Source organism: Sinocyclocheilus anshuiensis, unplaced genomic scaffold, assembly GCF_001515605.1.
Source record: "Sinocyclocheilus anshuiensis isolate Anshui unplaced genomic scaffold, SAMN03320099.WGS_v1.1 scaffold1968, whole genome shotgun sequence".
Lineage (NCBI taxonomy): Eukaryota > Metazoa > Chordata > Actinopteri > Cypriniformes > Cyprinidae > Sinocyclocheilus > Sinocyclocheilus anshuiensis.
The window spans coordinates 251,815-267,044 of record NW_015555840.1 but is presented as its reverse complement, the minus strand read 5'-3'; the positions used below and the strand labels follow the sequence as shown (position 1 = coordinate 267,044).

The following is a 15,230-nucleotide window of genomic DNA, read 5'->3' as shown; positions in this document are numbered from 1 at the left end:
AAAAAAAAAAAGACCAAAGCTGCATTTATTTGATCAAAATACAGTAAAAATAGTAATATTGTGAACTATTATTACCATTTAAAATAACTTTTCTATTTGAATATATATAAAAATGCAATTTATTCCTATGATGCAAAGCTGAATTTTCAGCATCATTACTCCAGTCTTCAGTGTCACATGATCCTTCAGAAATCATTCTAATGGGTGCTATTATAATTAAAAACCTATTAATAATAGTCTATTATTATCATTATTGAAATTTTTTTGCTGCTTAACATTTATGTGGAAATCATGATACATATTTTTTTAGGATTCTTTAATGGATAGAAATCTTTTGTAACATTATAAATGTGTTTACTGTCACTTTTGATCAATTTAATGCGTCCTTGCTGAACAGAAGATTTTATTATTTTTTTTATTTAACTTTACTTCACTTTACTAACTTTTGAATGGTAGTGTATCACACTTTCCGCAAAAATTTAAGTGGGAAAACTGTTAATAATTAACAATTATTAACAATTAATAATAAACATTAATAATAAGAAGAATTGTATTATTGCTAAAGATGTTGAAATCGTATTCATTTTAAAAAAGGGTCATTTCCTTCTCAATTTGATTTTTTTAATTATTATTAAAAGAAAAAAGTGCTGTTATACCAACATGCAAAACATCTTCAACTTTTGAAAAAAAAAAGAAAGAATATTCTTATGTTGCACCTGTAGGTGTTCGTCCATACAAGTGTAATGTCTGCGAGAAGGCCTTCACTCAGCGCTGCTCTCTGGAGTCCCACATGAAGAAGATTCATGGTGTCATGCAGCAGTACGCTTACAAGGAGCGCCGCAGCAAGCTGTACGTCTGTGAAGAGTGCGGCCATACAGCTTCTACCCAGGATGCATTGCTGCGCCACCTCCACACTGAACATCCAAACAGTGTCCTCCTGCGGGCCAAGGGGGCACGAAGACTGTCACCAATGGTGAACGCTACCACTGATGACACCTCCCAACCTGGTTCCCCTCTCTCTCATAATAGCGATGATACTGTAGGGTCAGGAGGGAGCTAGAGAGAGGGATGTTTCCTAAACAATATTTATATTTATATATATATATATATATATAAGGGATGTGATTAATGTGCTTTCTGATGATTTCATGTTTCATTGTGTATACAGACAATAAGGGAAGAGGTCATTTAAAAAGGGAAAGTAAAGTCATGCAAAATGCTGTTTTAATGGCAGTACGCTGAGAATTAGTTTACACTTTTGCTGCAGAATCGGGCTGTACTTTTCCCTGTGAAACACACAAAAGCAGACGATAACGTCTACAGCATAAGTATGCACTACTTCAGTTTACATAATAATATTATTATTAAAATAGATGAGATGAAACACAACTCAGGAGAAATACACAGATGAACGTGTCATTAAATAGTTCCATTTGTACTGTGTGGGACAATGATTTTATGTAGCAATGTTTCAACACTAAAATAATACTGTTGTGAACTCTGTGGCGACTGATAGTTACATATCAGCAGTCTCTGAATGTTTGAAAACGGGATTTTGAAAGGAAATTAATTTTGTGTTGTTGATGTACTACTGTATGTAATATATACCTGCATAAATTTATCATAAAAAGATTTATATTTATCCTGGTGTAGTTTTTATATTTTCTTGGGTATGTTTTTGCTAGATTTTATACGTTTACTTTCACATGTAACAACTTTTAATACTTGTAATACTTGTGTTTTTTGGGTTGCATTATTATTTTTTGTACTTTTTTTATATTCAAAAGCATCATAAATGTAATAACATTTAATTTCTTGTCACTGTTAGATAAATTAAGTAGGCTCTGTGGCAATCTATAACAACATACCTCCACAATAAATGTGTTTTTGTTAATGGTTTAAAAAGAAGTGCGTTTCATTCTCTTGTATTATTTCAGGAATAAGCAACATACTATCAGAAACCCAACTAGTTACTTAGAACTTAATTATTGAATGTTTTAAAGTACTTTTTATGCATAATTGCATGCATGCAAACAGTTATTGATGGAGATTAGACCAATAAAGCATTTTAGAATTTGCATGCAAGAGAGAATGGATAAGAGATAGCAGGAGAGAAAAAGATTCAGTGGGTGGATGTTGGCGGATTCCAGATCCTTGTTTGGTCTTGTTCGTGGAATTCAGTGGCTGTTTCATTGTGGTCCCATCAGGCATTAACGGCTCAAAGGTGCCTTAAAACCGTTATTTTTAACAGCACCAACAAATTCAGTACCACCCTTTCAAACTATAATACTGTACAATAATTTCTCGTTTAAAACAAACATAAATTGAAGTGAGATGAAATTTACTTATTAATCAAGCCCAAGTTGAGCAAATTAACCACTATAGTTGTATATTACTGCAAAACATTACTCTAAACATCATCCAAATTAACATTTTGTGTATGTTTAGTCCAGATAACTCTCTTGCAATATGCCATGTTTACGGTGGCAGAGAAGTGCAAAACAAATCACAATTCTGAAAACAAAATAACAAATTACAAACGCAAATGCAAGTCTAAAAAACAAAATAACAATTCAGAAAACACAACAACAATTCAGAAAGCATTATAACAAGTCAGAAAACACAATGACAAATCCAAAAACAAATTAACAAGTCAGAAAACACGACGACAAATCAGACAAACTGGAAGAGGTAGGTATAGTTTGAGACAGCGCCATTGGTTTGGGATTACTCACCGCTGACTGGACGAGACATCTGTCAATCAACATATACAGGGAAGAACCAGCCGAAGAACAGCAGAGTCGTGGTAGAAAGTTCGGAGATGGTATTAAAGTAGCTCAGTTTAAATGTATTGTATGAATTGCCCTTACTATGGAATAAAAAATACGGGGTGTCTATTTACATTTAGTTAAAAGTGGCTGTAAAATACCAGCTCTAGTGGCGCAGATGGATAAGTGCGTGTGCATGGCTTTTTGACGCGATCGACCCGGGTTCGATCCCGCCTTTTGCTTAAATGGATGCCACCTTATTGGGACAAAAGCCCTCCCTACACCTACCCTAACCCTACCCGATATTTTATTTTCAACTTTTTGATTATTTCCTTAATTTTTATTGAAAATAAATGCTTTTACGATGTGATACGAGATTTGAAAAGGGAGAAAAAAAAAGTTTGGCAAAAGGAGTGATCGAACCCGTGTCGATCGCGTCAAAAAGCCAACGACACGTTTAGACTTGCATTTGCGTTTGTAATTTGTTACTTTGTTTTCAGAATTGTGATTTGTTTTGCACTTCACGGGCACCGTACATGTTTCTACGTTTTGAGGTTTACTAAAATGCACCATCAAACCTTGGAGTGGCGCTACTTGTGTATCGTCGGACGGAAATGACGTAACTACAATACTTTCGAAAACACAGGCGGGGAAGCGGTGGCCAGCTAAACTAAGGTAAATAAAGCACCCCAAAACCCCGCAGATAATCTAATAATAGTAATAATTTACATGCATTTTAAAAGATGATCACTCTAGGATTTTAGCACATCAGTTGCAAGCAAATAACTAAACGTGCAAATAGGCTACTCGTTTAGTTTTGAATGTAGCCTACATAACGTTACATACATTTATTTATATAGTACGTGTCCACTCTTGTATAATGAGATTACGTCAGTTGCATTACAAATATTTAAGCAACATGAATGTCTTTTACGTTGTAGGATGTAAATTGCATTTGCGATGCAAATATGCCGACGGATCAGGTGTGTTTGGGTCGGAAGCGCCCGGTACCTTCATGCCCGAACCCTCTATTCTTGCAGTGGTTAACAGAGTTGCGTGACAGCGCCAAAGAGAAAGGCCTGAAGACGCAGTACGTGTACCAGAAGGTGAGAGGTTGTGTTGGATTTAGCTTCGAAAGTTGGAACGTAAATACACGTAAATAAACCCATTAGCAACTGACTAAACTCTGCGACTGCAATGCTGTGCTTTTTCACAGGCCATAAACTCTTTGAAAAAATATCCTCTGCCGCTGAAAAACGGGAAAGAGGCGAAGATCCTGCAGAATTTCGGTGACGGGATCTGCAAGATTTTGGAAGAGCGACTGCAGAAGCATTATAGGGAAAACGGCGAGGGACCTCAGTTTAGTGCAGACGGTGATTTTCTCTCAAATGTTTAGAGTATCCACAACCTTTCATTATCTCAAACCGTTGTTTAATCTGTTGGTGTCATGTTTACAATCTTGTAATTACAAACTTTTCATTTATTCATGAAAGGTTCTGATGCTCCAATCCACTTGGCTACTTCTTGCCATAGGAGTAACATGGCTTCCTCCAAACAGATGGAAGAACCCCAAAAGGAACCTTGGGGAAACTTGAGTGAACATATGGTTGGTTTAAAAAAAGGAAACGAGTTGCAAGTACTTGTTCGGTTTAATATTAGAAAACTAATGACTCGTTTTGCAGAAGCAAACACAAAAAGAAGTACGAAAGGAGAAGGGATCTAAGAAAAAGAGAGAGTATGTGCCGCAGAAGAGGTCTGGAGGTTACGCTGTACTGCTCACTTTGTATAGACACACACAGGTAAAACCATCACATTTATTTTCATCTCATTTTATGTTATACTTACGTACATTTTCAGAACCAAGGCTGTTAAAAAAATGGCGGGTACTAACGCACTCTATGAAATGTAAGGGTATAAGTTTGTCCCTTGTTTTCTAGATGCCTGGCAGTAAAGGCTTCATGTTTAGGAATGAACTACAAACTGAGGCACAACCCTTGTGTGAGAAGTCCTTCACAGTGGTAAGGCAAACAGCTCACTTCTACACAAGACTTGCCGAACTGTAACCTCACTGTAACCACTGCTTGTACCTTAAGTATATTGTTTTCCCCTACTCATAGCCTGATCTTGGTAGCAAGTACACTGCATGGTCCTCGGTGAGCACACTCATTCAGAAAGACCTTCTGGTGAAGACACACAATCCTGCCAGGTGAGATGTAAACTGCAATCACAGCCCTGGATTTCTGCTTTAGCTTGAGTTCAGTTGCTCATCCCTCGCTTTCCATGTTTTATTTCAGGTACTCATTGACCGATCAGGGTCTGGCTCTAGCCGAGAAGCTGGATTCAGAAGAGTCGGGGATGGCTAAAGAACATGTGGAGCAAATGAGTGAAGAGGAGGACTCTCAGGATGGACCAGACGTTGTAGACCTGACTTTAGAGGAGGAGGATGAGGAGGAGCAGGAAGATAAAGAGAGTTGGTGGGTAGAAGCAGGTTGGCTTTTGCATAAGTGCAAAGACGTGTCCAAAATGTTTTGCATGTTGGGAAGGTATGAAGCAGTGCCAGTAGTGGCATATTAACTGTATAAACTTTCATCTGCCAGTAGGCCCAGCAAGTCTTCAGAAAGGCTTGCAACAGCTCTATCTGTAAACCAGGCCAGAGCTCACATCTCTGAATCAGACGCCACAGGAAAATCTCAGACCTTAGAATCGGGGAGAACAGCAATGAGTTGGCATCTTCCACCTGGCTCTTATGACATTGTGTTGTGTGTCGACGTCATCGAAACAACAGGGTAAGAGGAAAAGAGAGTATAAGAGATTTAATTTCAAGTTTCTCTAATGAATTGTCTTTTATAAAACAGACAATAGTTTGTAGAATTATATCACAGTGATATTCTGAACTTGACAGGGGAAGCAGTGGTCGCAAACAAGAATTGGTTAAGGAATTGCAAAGGAATTGTGTGACCTTTGACATCAGGAAACTGAATGTGGGCGATTTCCTTTGGGTGGCGCGTGAGAAAGTGACACCTGTTCCTGGTAAGTCAACTAGCAATTTTTCCGTTGTTTAACAGAGATTCAGGACTAGTTAATAACCAGCAGATGGCATTGTTGCTCTTAGAAGAAATGCACAATAAAAGTTTAGTAGGTCAAATGAAGACATTTATATAAAGTTGTTCTCAACCTTTGGGACTTCAAGACAATATTCAGAGGCCCTCCTATCTAAACTGATATGTACTTCTGTTGTAATAAAAAGTTTAATATTGAACATCTTTATTTTTATTTATTTATTTTACATTTTAATTAAATTGTCAATATAGCAATTTAACAATTTAAAGGAATAGTTCATCCCAAAAATGAAAATGTACTCACCCTCAGTTAATCCAAGATATAGATGAGTTTGTTTCTTCATTGGAACAAATTGGATTATTGTGATGTTTTTATCAGCTGTTTGGACTCTCATTCTGACGGCACCCATTCACTGCAGAGGATTCATTGGTGAGCAAGTGATGTAATGCTAAATTTCTCCAAATCTGTTCCGATGAAGAAACAAATTCATTAACATCTTAGTTGGCCTGCGGGTGGTTAAATTGTATGCAAATTTTCATTTGTGGTTGAACTCTAGGGGAGCTGGAAAATCAGCCTATTTTCAAAAATAGTGGAGTTTTTTTATTTTTTTTATTATAAAGGTTCAACATGTACAAATTCCAAAAAACTAAATTGTGTCCTCCCTCAGGACAGCTGCGTCCACCTGTGGGGAAAGAGCTGGTGCTTGATTACATAATTGAGAGGAAGAGGATGGATGATCTGTGTGGAAGCATTATAGATGGACGCTTCAGAGAGCAAAAGGTCTGAAACATGACTATTTTCTTATTTATTTTTTCCTGTCGCATTCTCATGCTTAGTTTCGACTGAAGAGGTGTGGTCTGCATAAGCCCATTTATCTAGTGGAGGAGTGCGGATCAGCGGCAGCTCATCTCAGTTTACCTGAGAGTACATTACAACAAGCAATAGTCAATACACAGGTATACAGCAGGCCATACAGACCATCATGAAATAGTGGATGACGATGATGATGTGCTTGTATAAGTGTGTAATTCGCAGGTGGTTGACGGCTTCTTTGTGAAGCGTGTACAGGATGTGAAAGAGTCTGCTGCTTACCTCACCATCATGACCAGATACCTCCAGAAACTCTACCATGTATGTTTTACAGTCAAATCAATGCAGCATGCGTGAAGCACTTCTTAATTTGTGTAAGGATTTTTTTGTGCTTTATTGTTATTGAGACTTTCGTTTTTTTCATCGTCAGAATTGCACGTTATTCTGTCGCTCCAGAGAACTGGAGGGCGATGGAGGAGATGAGAGTGAGCAAACGGCAAACCTCTCTTGTTCTCTCATGGCCTTCACAGAATTTAACTATGGGGCTATTAAGAACAAGGTAATGTTGACATTTGAGAAAGTAGGGTTGCACTGATATTAAAATTATGCCCGATATGATTTCCTGATAACATGAAAATAATTATTGCTGGTATGATGAATGACAATATAAAAAAATCTGTACTAAAATAAAAAAATAACACAAAAAATTTAAATTGGTATTGTGACGCATAAGTGAATTTAGACATCACAATATTATATTATACATAATAAGGTATGGTTAAATATTCATTTTGAAATGAGAAAGTCCTGAAAACAGCCTTTGTTGAAATAGAACATTTAAAGAATAAATATTTTTTTTAGATTACTATCATCAAGTACTAACTTAAAGGGCCCGCAATTAAATATCCAGTATCAACCAATACTGATAAATTAAATAAATATATATATATATATATATATATATATATATATATATACATACATACAACAAAGGTCACCAGCTAATGTAATATATATATTAGCTGGTGACCTTTGTTGTCCTGATATCACATGAATTTCTGTGAGAAAATGTTTTTTCAGTGTTTTTTTTCCATCATAAATCCTACTATTATTTCTAATCAAGATCTCTGTCTCATGCAAACACAGTGCCAGACAGTGCGGGAAGTATTTGCACGACAGCTTATGCAGATCAGTGGAGTCTCTGGTGATAAAGCAGCCGCTGTTCTTGAACACTACAGCACAGTCAGCAGGTGTGACTCACTCTCCACTTTTGCAGAAACACTCACTCATTAAAACTAATTTACATTCCATTATCACAGACACTCACTCATTAAATTATTGTCTACCGTTCTGCTATCACAGACACACACTCATTAAATCACTCATTTATATTCTACTATACCAGACATTTACTCGCTGTATGAAATGAAAATTACTGTATTCTATAACAACTGATTGGTAACACATACAGATGACATTATGTCAAGGTCATGTCATAATACCCCATGGGTTTGCTTAATCATCTGGAAAAGCCTATTGGCTTTGCTTGATTTTATTTTTTTTAATCATTCATTCTTTCTGTAGTTTATTGCAAGCATATGATCAGTGCTCCAGTGAATCAGAAAAAGAGAAGCTGCTTTCATCTATCAAATATGGAAAACTCAAAAGGTTTTTGTTCTTTGATTTGTTTGTGCTATCTATCTATCTATCTATCTGTATGTATTTGAATGTGTGTGTTTGTTTAAAATTAATCAATGTAATGGCTTTGCTTGCTTATCTGCGAAGAATAGCTATATATATACACTTCTGTTCAATGTCTTGGAGTCAATAAGATATTTCGAAAGAAAATGTTTTTTAAAGTATTTATTAGGATAAGTCATTTAAAGAAATGTATATTTTTATTCAGCAATGATGCAATAAATTAATCAGAAGTGACTGTAAAGACCTACATTTTATTTCAAATAAATGCTGTTTCTTTGAACTTTCTATTCATCACTGAATCTTGAAAAGAATGTGTTGTGGTTTCCACCAAAATATTAAGCAGCACAACTGTATTCAACATTGATAACAAAACGAAATGTTGAGCTCCAAATCAGCATATTGAAGGATCATGTGACACTGAAGACTGGAGTAATGATGCTGAAAATTCAGCTTTGCCATCACAGGAATAAATTACATTTTAAAATGTAGTAAAATAAAAAAACAGACATTTTAAATGGCAATAATATTTCACAATATTACTGTTTTTACTGTATTTTTGATTAAATGCATTCTTCGTTGAGCCTAAGAGACTTAAATATTAATTTTTTTTAAAGTTGCTATATTATGATGTATATGTTTTTTTATTATTATTCCAGGAATCTTGGACCAGCCTTGAGCCGCACTATATATCAGCTTTACTGTACGTGTGGACCTCTGTCATAGGCTTTCACCTTATTACAAATACAAATGTGTGCAACACTTCAGTTTAATCATTGTATTTTCATTCTGTACATTTGTTGACTCAAATAATGTCCAAAGTAATAAAGATATAAATTACAGTTTTTCTAATTTGCTGTCTGTATGTTTCTCACCCCTCTGGAGTATTGCAGTTCAATTCTATGCTTCAAAACAAAAATTGCTAACTTGCTGTGCCTAAAAGTTAAGCACTGAAGCGTATGGTTTCAAAAAAGGCAAAATGTGCATTAAAATGAGGGAAAGAATTGCGAGGGGGCATTGGTGCAATGGATTGGTACTAGCTGTATGGGGAAAGTGGGTGACATCAGTTAAGAAGGGAGTGTTGAAGTAACAGCTGCTCTACCTTACAGGAGATTGGAGGGGGACTCCGCCGACGTCCTCTGACTCTCTCGAGGAGAAACACGCATATCAACAAACGAGTAGGGCACCTTGGATCGACGCTGCTTGCTTTAGTGGAAATGTGTTTTGACGTTTTGCTGCCTACATCCAGTATTCAGACAGGCGCGTGCGTTATAACATCCTCGATGCATTCTCTTCCCATCATCCATGTTTCTGGACATACAGTCATAACAACAACCTCATAACCAACACAATGAAGGTGATGGTGAAATGGTCAGAACCGAGAGACTATTTGAGAAGAAGTGCATGCACTTGATGTGTGAAGGGCAAGAAGGAGACGGAAAGTGCGAGTGGGTAATGTGACGTTGTTCATGCGACTTCGCCCAGGCTGCCGCTCTCGAGCAACCGTATCGGGACCAGCGGCGGATGGGGTGACTTACCCGCAGGGATAGACCCGGACGAGGGCCGCCACATCCTGAAGCCATCCCCGGGGTCTCCGTGGGGCTGGGAGGTACGGGGGAAAGATGCAGGAGGCGACGGCAGATGGAGAGGAGCCCATTCTGAACGGAGCTGGTAGGGAAGAGGTGAGACGAGGGCGTGTAAATTCTACCAAATACTAAATAAATGGTGTGTGTTGTGTTTACATAGACAGGTTAGCTGGTATTGTATACTGCAATCATTATTAATGTCGAGCACAGGAAGACTGTCACGACATGTATGGCAAGCCGTTTTAACATTTTTTCCTGACAATTTTTAATTACTTAGTAAACAGTCCAGTAATAAATACAGTGGCATATTTTTCAGTTTCACCAGTATTCATTTGATACTAGTTCTTATTCCATATTTATTCCAGTTTTACTAGCACTTTTTAGATAATTAGACCTTCATAAGACAAATCTATACCATTTGTTACTAGCAACATATCTTGTTACAGTTTACTTATAAATGTTTACTTGTCATATATCATGACTAGTCAGAATGGCTTATTTATAATTTAATTAAAAAATATTACCAGTTAGATTAAGCAACAATAGAAATGCATTACTGTCTAATAAATAAATACCAGTGTATGTATATTCAGTTGCGACTAAGAATACTAGAACACTTTTAACTGAAGTTACTGTTACTAAAAAAGTACACAGCCAAGTAAGTTCTTAATAAAAATAAAATATGTAATGAATAAGTATTAGTGACTGTTATAGTATACATATTATTAGTGAATATTATGAAGAGTTACTAGTGAAACTGAGCAAGATACAGGTCTCTACTGCAACATAAAATAGTAACTAGTTGATAAGGAATATCATAAGCCATATAAACAGCTTGCCATATGACATGATCAAGCTGTACTCTTACCAGTATTTCAGTCTCATAATTGTTTTGATGGTAAAAATTGAGATCAGTTTATATTATGTCTCTCCACAGAAAACATGCTGCAGTATATTTCCTGTTAACCATATGTTTTATCTCTGACCTTCAGTTTGTTGTTTCTCTAGATTTCTTTGTCCTCAATCAGGCTCTCTTTTCTCTTGGAAATAAAGAGGTCATAATTGCACAAAAAAGTATTGTAGTGGTACATTGATGGTGTCATGCTAATATTGTTGTACCGAATGATTGGCATGTTCACATAACATAAGCTTGCATGGTATTGTAAGGTACTATAAGAAAACCATGGCAGTAAAAGATGCATTAAATTGGTAATTCACATTTTAGTTTTTTGTCGTCTTAGTTTATTAATCAGAACATGTAACTAAAGAAAGTGTGTTACCGATAGAACACAGTTTAAGTAATGCAACGGTGTATCATAAAGTGATACATATTCTCCACACAGGGTAATTTGTTTTTTTTCCCCCCTCAGGTCTTGGCAGAGCTTTTCCCTTGGGGCTGTTGTCTTACAACCAGCCTTCTTGCCAATGTCTCTTCCTCTTTCTCATTTTGTCTGCCACTGTACTTAGCTCTTTCCCTTTAACATTTATCATGCTATTCCATCTGATAGATGTACTCTCACTGGTACAGTATCTGATCAAAGGAGGTCTGTGTTATTTCAAGGCAGATAATGACTTCGGTTAGGTCAACAAATCTGAGACAAAGCTCAAGACCAGAGTCAGCACTGACCTCCAGGCCCTCTATATTAACAAACTACAGCATTTCCCTCTCTCTCTCTTCTCTATTCATTCATTGGTGCTGAGTTAACCTCCTGTCTCTTGTTACATGACGATCAATAGAAATGGAGACAGCTTGAAGGGAAGAAAGCTGTGAGTCATATCAGAAATGCAGTTTTAAAATAATTTGGATGGCAGCAGTAATAGGCAACAATGGATAGTGTGCTATTTCTGTACATTTTAGTATGGCATTAGTGTGGCACAGGCTGTTGAAGGATAATGAAAGACTGAAGTCAAGTGAAGGATGCTGACAGAGTATCTGGCTTTGACATATCACTCTACCTGCCAACATACTTATCTCTCTGACTGTAAAGGTGTATCATATTCCAATGTCTTTCTTTGTGTTATGTTTTGTGTTCCTCTCTCTTGCATAGTCCATTTTCTTTCAGTCATTTTCAATTAACCAAACCACAAATTCAGAATCTTATGATTCAAATAGCTACACCAGTCATTCAGAGGCCATAATCCTCTTGCTACTTACACTCCAGTGTTAATTTCTGAATTTGTGGTTTGGTTAATAGAAAAATACTGAAAGAAAAGGGGCTATGGATTTATGGAAGAGAGGAGATCATTATGCAGAGTGTTCAAGACAGAGTGCAAATGCACATTTCAAATCTAGATTGTGCAGTTTTATATATTTTTTTTAATGTCATGGACATGGACAAGATTTACTGTGATTTTTTTTTCTTTCAGAAAACTTCACTTGCATCCCAGTTGACATCTTATACACATAGAAAGAAGCATTTAGCATTCCTCATTCTTTCATTCTTTTTCATTGTCCTGTGGCATCAGACTGTAAAGGATTCTCTTTGTCGTGGCTGGACTTTTTGAATGCCTGAGAGAACGAATGAATTGCAACCAACACTATTGTTTATAGACTAAAAATGCTTAAAAATTCAGAATACAGTTGATAAGAATTTGCATAATGAGATCCATTAGGCTCAAAAAATAATATTCCAAAATAAAACAGCAGACAGTTTCTCAAATGGCAAATAGCTTCTCAACACTGGTTAGCACACTTTTTCTGACAATTGCAGTAAAAAGTACTTGTCTGGAATCTCATGGCTGGTATAAAGTAATTAAGTCTATATTTTTTAACCTAATGTGCATGTAATTTATTTCAGGCCAGGCCATGAGTGCTGTGTAATTTAACCATACAAGTAATTTGCAAATATAATGTGACATCTATTTTTCTCCAAGCAATATTCAATCCTAAATATGTCTTTATTATTATAACCTATTGTCCACATGCTCACTCTGACATATTCTCTTTGTCCTTACCTCTCTGCAGCAGCGTCCAGTGAAGCAGTCCTTGGCTGCCTCTCTGTGTCGAGAGTCTCACTGGAAGTGTCTTCTCCTCACTCTGCTCATGTTCGGGTGTTTTGGCACATTGGCTTGGTGCAAGCTGTGCAAAGTTCCAGTGCTAGCTCCGACAGAGCCCGAGGCTGCTGTCGTGGAGCCTGGAGACCCCTCTACGACCTCAGCAAGCTCCGATGTCTACATCCCCCTAGAAGTGGATTTGGATAGTCCCTGTTCCAGCGGCTACATTTATATTCCTCTCGCTTTCCTGGCCATGCTGTACGTGGTCTACCTGGTGGAATGCTGGCACTGCTACTCCAAGACGGCCATGTTGGCTCAAGCAGAGGTTGCGGAGGTGTATGAGCGTGTACAAAGGCTGCAGCAAGCAACGCCGTGCATTTGGTGGAAGGCCATCAGTTACCACTACGTGCGACGGACAAGACAGGTAACGCGCTACCGCAACGGGGATGCCTATACCACTACGCAAGTGTATCATGAGCGTGTGAACACGCATGCCGCAAGCTCAGAGTTTGACTATGCGAGGTATGGCGTCAAAGATGTTTCAAAGGAGCTTAGAGGCCTAATGGATTACCCAGCGGTACGGCTGCGCTTCACCAAATGCTTTAGTTTCGCCAGTGCCCGAGCGGAGGCTGCCTACCTCACCCAGCGAGCACGTTTTTTTGGTGAAAACGAAGGACTTGATGATTACATGGAGGCACGGGAAGGAATGCATTTGAAGAATGTGGACTTCCGTGAGCACATCCTTGCTTTCCCAGACCCAGCCAGACAGCCCTGGTACGCCAGGCGTAAAGTTTTCTGGCTGGCCTCAGCCCTGCTCCTGTCCTGGCCACTTCGGGTTGTTGCGGAGTATCGCACTGTGTATGTGCACTACCATGTAGAGAAATTGTTTGGTGATGCTGATGATAACAGTAGGGGTGACGTAACTGAGAATGGTGGAGTCAACGAGAATGGACACAGACCTGGACCTGGGACCGGATCGAGCTATCGTGCCATTTCACGTGTCAATACGGTGGACATGACAGAGCTGGAGTGGCACATTCGCTGCAACCAGCAGATGGTGCCAAGCTACTCTGAGGCCCTGTTGATGGATCCTGGTTCCAGGGGTAACCAAGGTACCAACACTCCTCCAGCTGGGCAAGGGACTAACTCAACAGCAGGTGGCCCAAATCTTCCAGTGGCCTTCGCTTCGGCCTACTTGCTCCAGAACTGTCCTCGTTGCCGCCGCACCACAAGCAGTGCTTCCCTTCCGTCCTGGCTGAGAGGCCCGACTGCAGCCCTGCTGAGTGGAACCATGGCTGGGATGAGAGCTAGTGGATCAGGAGGTGGTCCTGGAGGCCCGGGACGGCTGGTTCTGAGCAGGAGCGGCTTCTCATTAGGACGGCTCCAAGCTCCTCGGCCATCGTCCCTCTTCCACTCCCGAAGTGTCGGTGGAGGACTTGCGACAAGAGGAGAAGAGGCAAGTGGGGGAGGTGGTTTCTTAGGTTTGGGAGCTAGACAAGACGAAGAGAGCAGAAGAGTGCTGGGGGGAGAGGGTGATGAGGATGAGGAGGTGCCAAATGTGGTGGACAGAGAAGGAGGGGGAGGTGAGAGAGATGGGGAGGAAAGAGAGCAACAGGAGGACGCAGAAGAAGATGAAGCCAGGGAGGGAGACGGACCTCCTACATATCAGGATGCCTTTTTCTTCCCGGTGTTGATTGTGCATGGAGAGGAGAGTTGCCATTCAGGTGAGGACAATTCCTGAAAAATGCCCATCAAAAAGTGCATTGAGGTGGCAAGACAAAAAGAGAGATGATTAGAAAAGTCATGGCCAAATAGAATGTGAAGGAAGTAATTTGTCAGTTGAGCTCCACTCCCCTTGGTCACTGTTGCTAACTCAGACAAACTTTACAGAATATACCATAAGATTGAACTAGAGATATACATACACTGTGAGTTTTTACATTTTAAATTATGCATGCATATGAATGAGTAAAAAAAAAAGTTAAAAACCGACGTCAATGCTGACCAGTGTTGTATAAACGGAAACACGCCCACAGTGCGTCTTCGTGTTTACAGTGGTTGGCATCCACCAATCCTACAATGCGTCGCTGCTGTAAACAGGTTAGGCTGTAGGCTACACTTCAGCCAAAATTAATTAATTTAAAAAAGTAACGGACAACGCACCATATGGTAACGGTAACGGAGTTAATTTATTTAAAAAGTAATGCGTTACAGTATTAGTTACTGTCAAAAGTAACTGCGTTACAGTAACGCGTTACTGCCCAACACTGATGCTGACCACAGGAAACTAAAAAGAGACACACCAATTTTTAAT

At 38.7% G+C, this 15,230-nt stretch overlaps 3 protein-coding genes across 5 annotated transcripts in view; all 3 read left to right on the top strand.

Annotated features, from left to right (window-relative positions):
- The window catches only part of LOC107675488 (putative transcription factor Ovo-like 1), a 5,796-nt gene extending 4,038 nt beyond the window's left edge, over positions 1-1,758 (top strand). The window contains exon 4 of the mRNA XM_016469848.1: positions 723-1,758. Within this exon, the coding sequence (XP_016325334.1) occupies positions 723-1,060 (338 nt within the window). The 3' untranslated portion in view covers positions 1,061-1,758. The remainder of the gene's footprint in view (positions 1-722) is intronic.
- A 1,584-nt stretch (positions 1,759-3,342) lies between these two features.
- On the top strand, positions 3,343-9,170 carry mus81 (MUS81 structure-specific endonuclease subunit). 3 transcript variants are annotated; one of them, XM_016469857.1, is made up of 17 exons: positions 3,343-3,443; positions 3,710-3,874; positions 3,985-4,141; positions 4,262-4,374; positions 4,451-4,567; positions 4,706-4,786; positions 4,886-4,974; positions 5,063-5,242; positions 5,369-5,554; positions 5,671-5,798; positions 6,496-6,608; positions 6,665-6,784; positions 6,864-6,959; positions 7,069-7,197; positions 7,785-7,888; positions 8,223-8,306; positions 8,996-9,170. In XM_016469857.1, the coding sequence occupies exons 2-17, from the start codon at positions 3,737-3,739 to the stop codon at positions 9,060-9,062; spliced, it is 1,902 nt and encodes a 633-aa protein (XP_016325343.1). In that variant the 5' UTR covers positions 3,343-3,443; positions 3,710-3,736; the 3' UTR covers positions 9,063-9,170. The 3 variants fall into 3 exon arrangements, with proteins under 3 accessions (XP_016325343.1, XP_016325344.1, XP_016325342.1); XM_016469858.1 differs by having other exon boundaries at positions 3,985-4,114; positions 5,366-5,554; positions 8,996-9,169; XM_016469856.1 differs by having other exon boundaries at positions 5,366-5,554; positions 8,996-9,168.
- Positions 9,171-9,315: 145 nt separating this feature from the next.
- Positions 9,316-14,913, top strand: LOC107675495 (transmembrane protein 151B-like). Its single transcript, XM_016469859.1, has 2 exons — positions 9,316-10,018; positions 12,888-14,913. The coding sequence occupies exons 1-2, from the start codon at positions 9,959-9,961 to the stop codon at positions 14,655-14,657; spliced, it is 1,830 nt and encodes a 609-aa protein (XP_016325345.1). The 5' UTR covers positions 9,316-9,958; the 3' UTR covers positions 14,658-14,913.
- Positions 14,914-15,230: the final 317 nt, after the last annotated feature.

Coding starts and splice junctions, on each gene's coding strand:
- mus81 (XM_016469856.1), top strand. CDS start 3,737: ATGCCGACGGATCAGGTGTGTTTGGGTCGGAAGCGCCCGGTACCTTCA. Junction 4,568..4,705: donor CTTTGTATAGACACACACAG/GTAAAACCATCA, acceptor CTTGTTTTCTAG/ATGCCTGGCAGTAAAGGCTT. Junction 6,609..6,664: donor GACGCTTCAGAGAGCAAAAG/GTCTGAAACATG, acceptor TCTCATGCTTAG/TTTCGACTGAAGAGGTGTGG.
- LOC107675495 (XM_016469859.1), top strand. CDS start 9,959: ATGCAGGAGGCGACGGCAGATGGAGAGGAGCCCATTCTGAACGGAGCT. Junction 10,019..12,887: donor ACGGAGCTGGTAGGGAAGAG/GTGAGACGAGGG, acceptor ACCTCTCTGCAG/CAGCGTCCAGTGAAGCAGTC.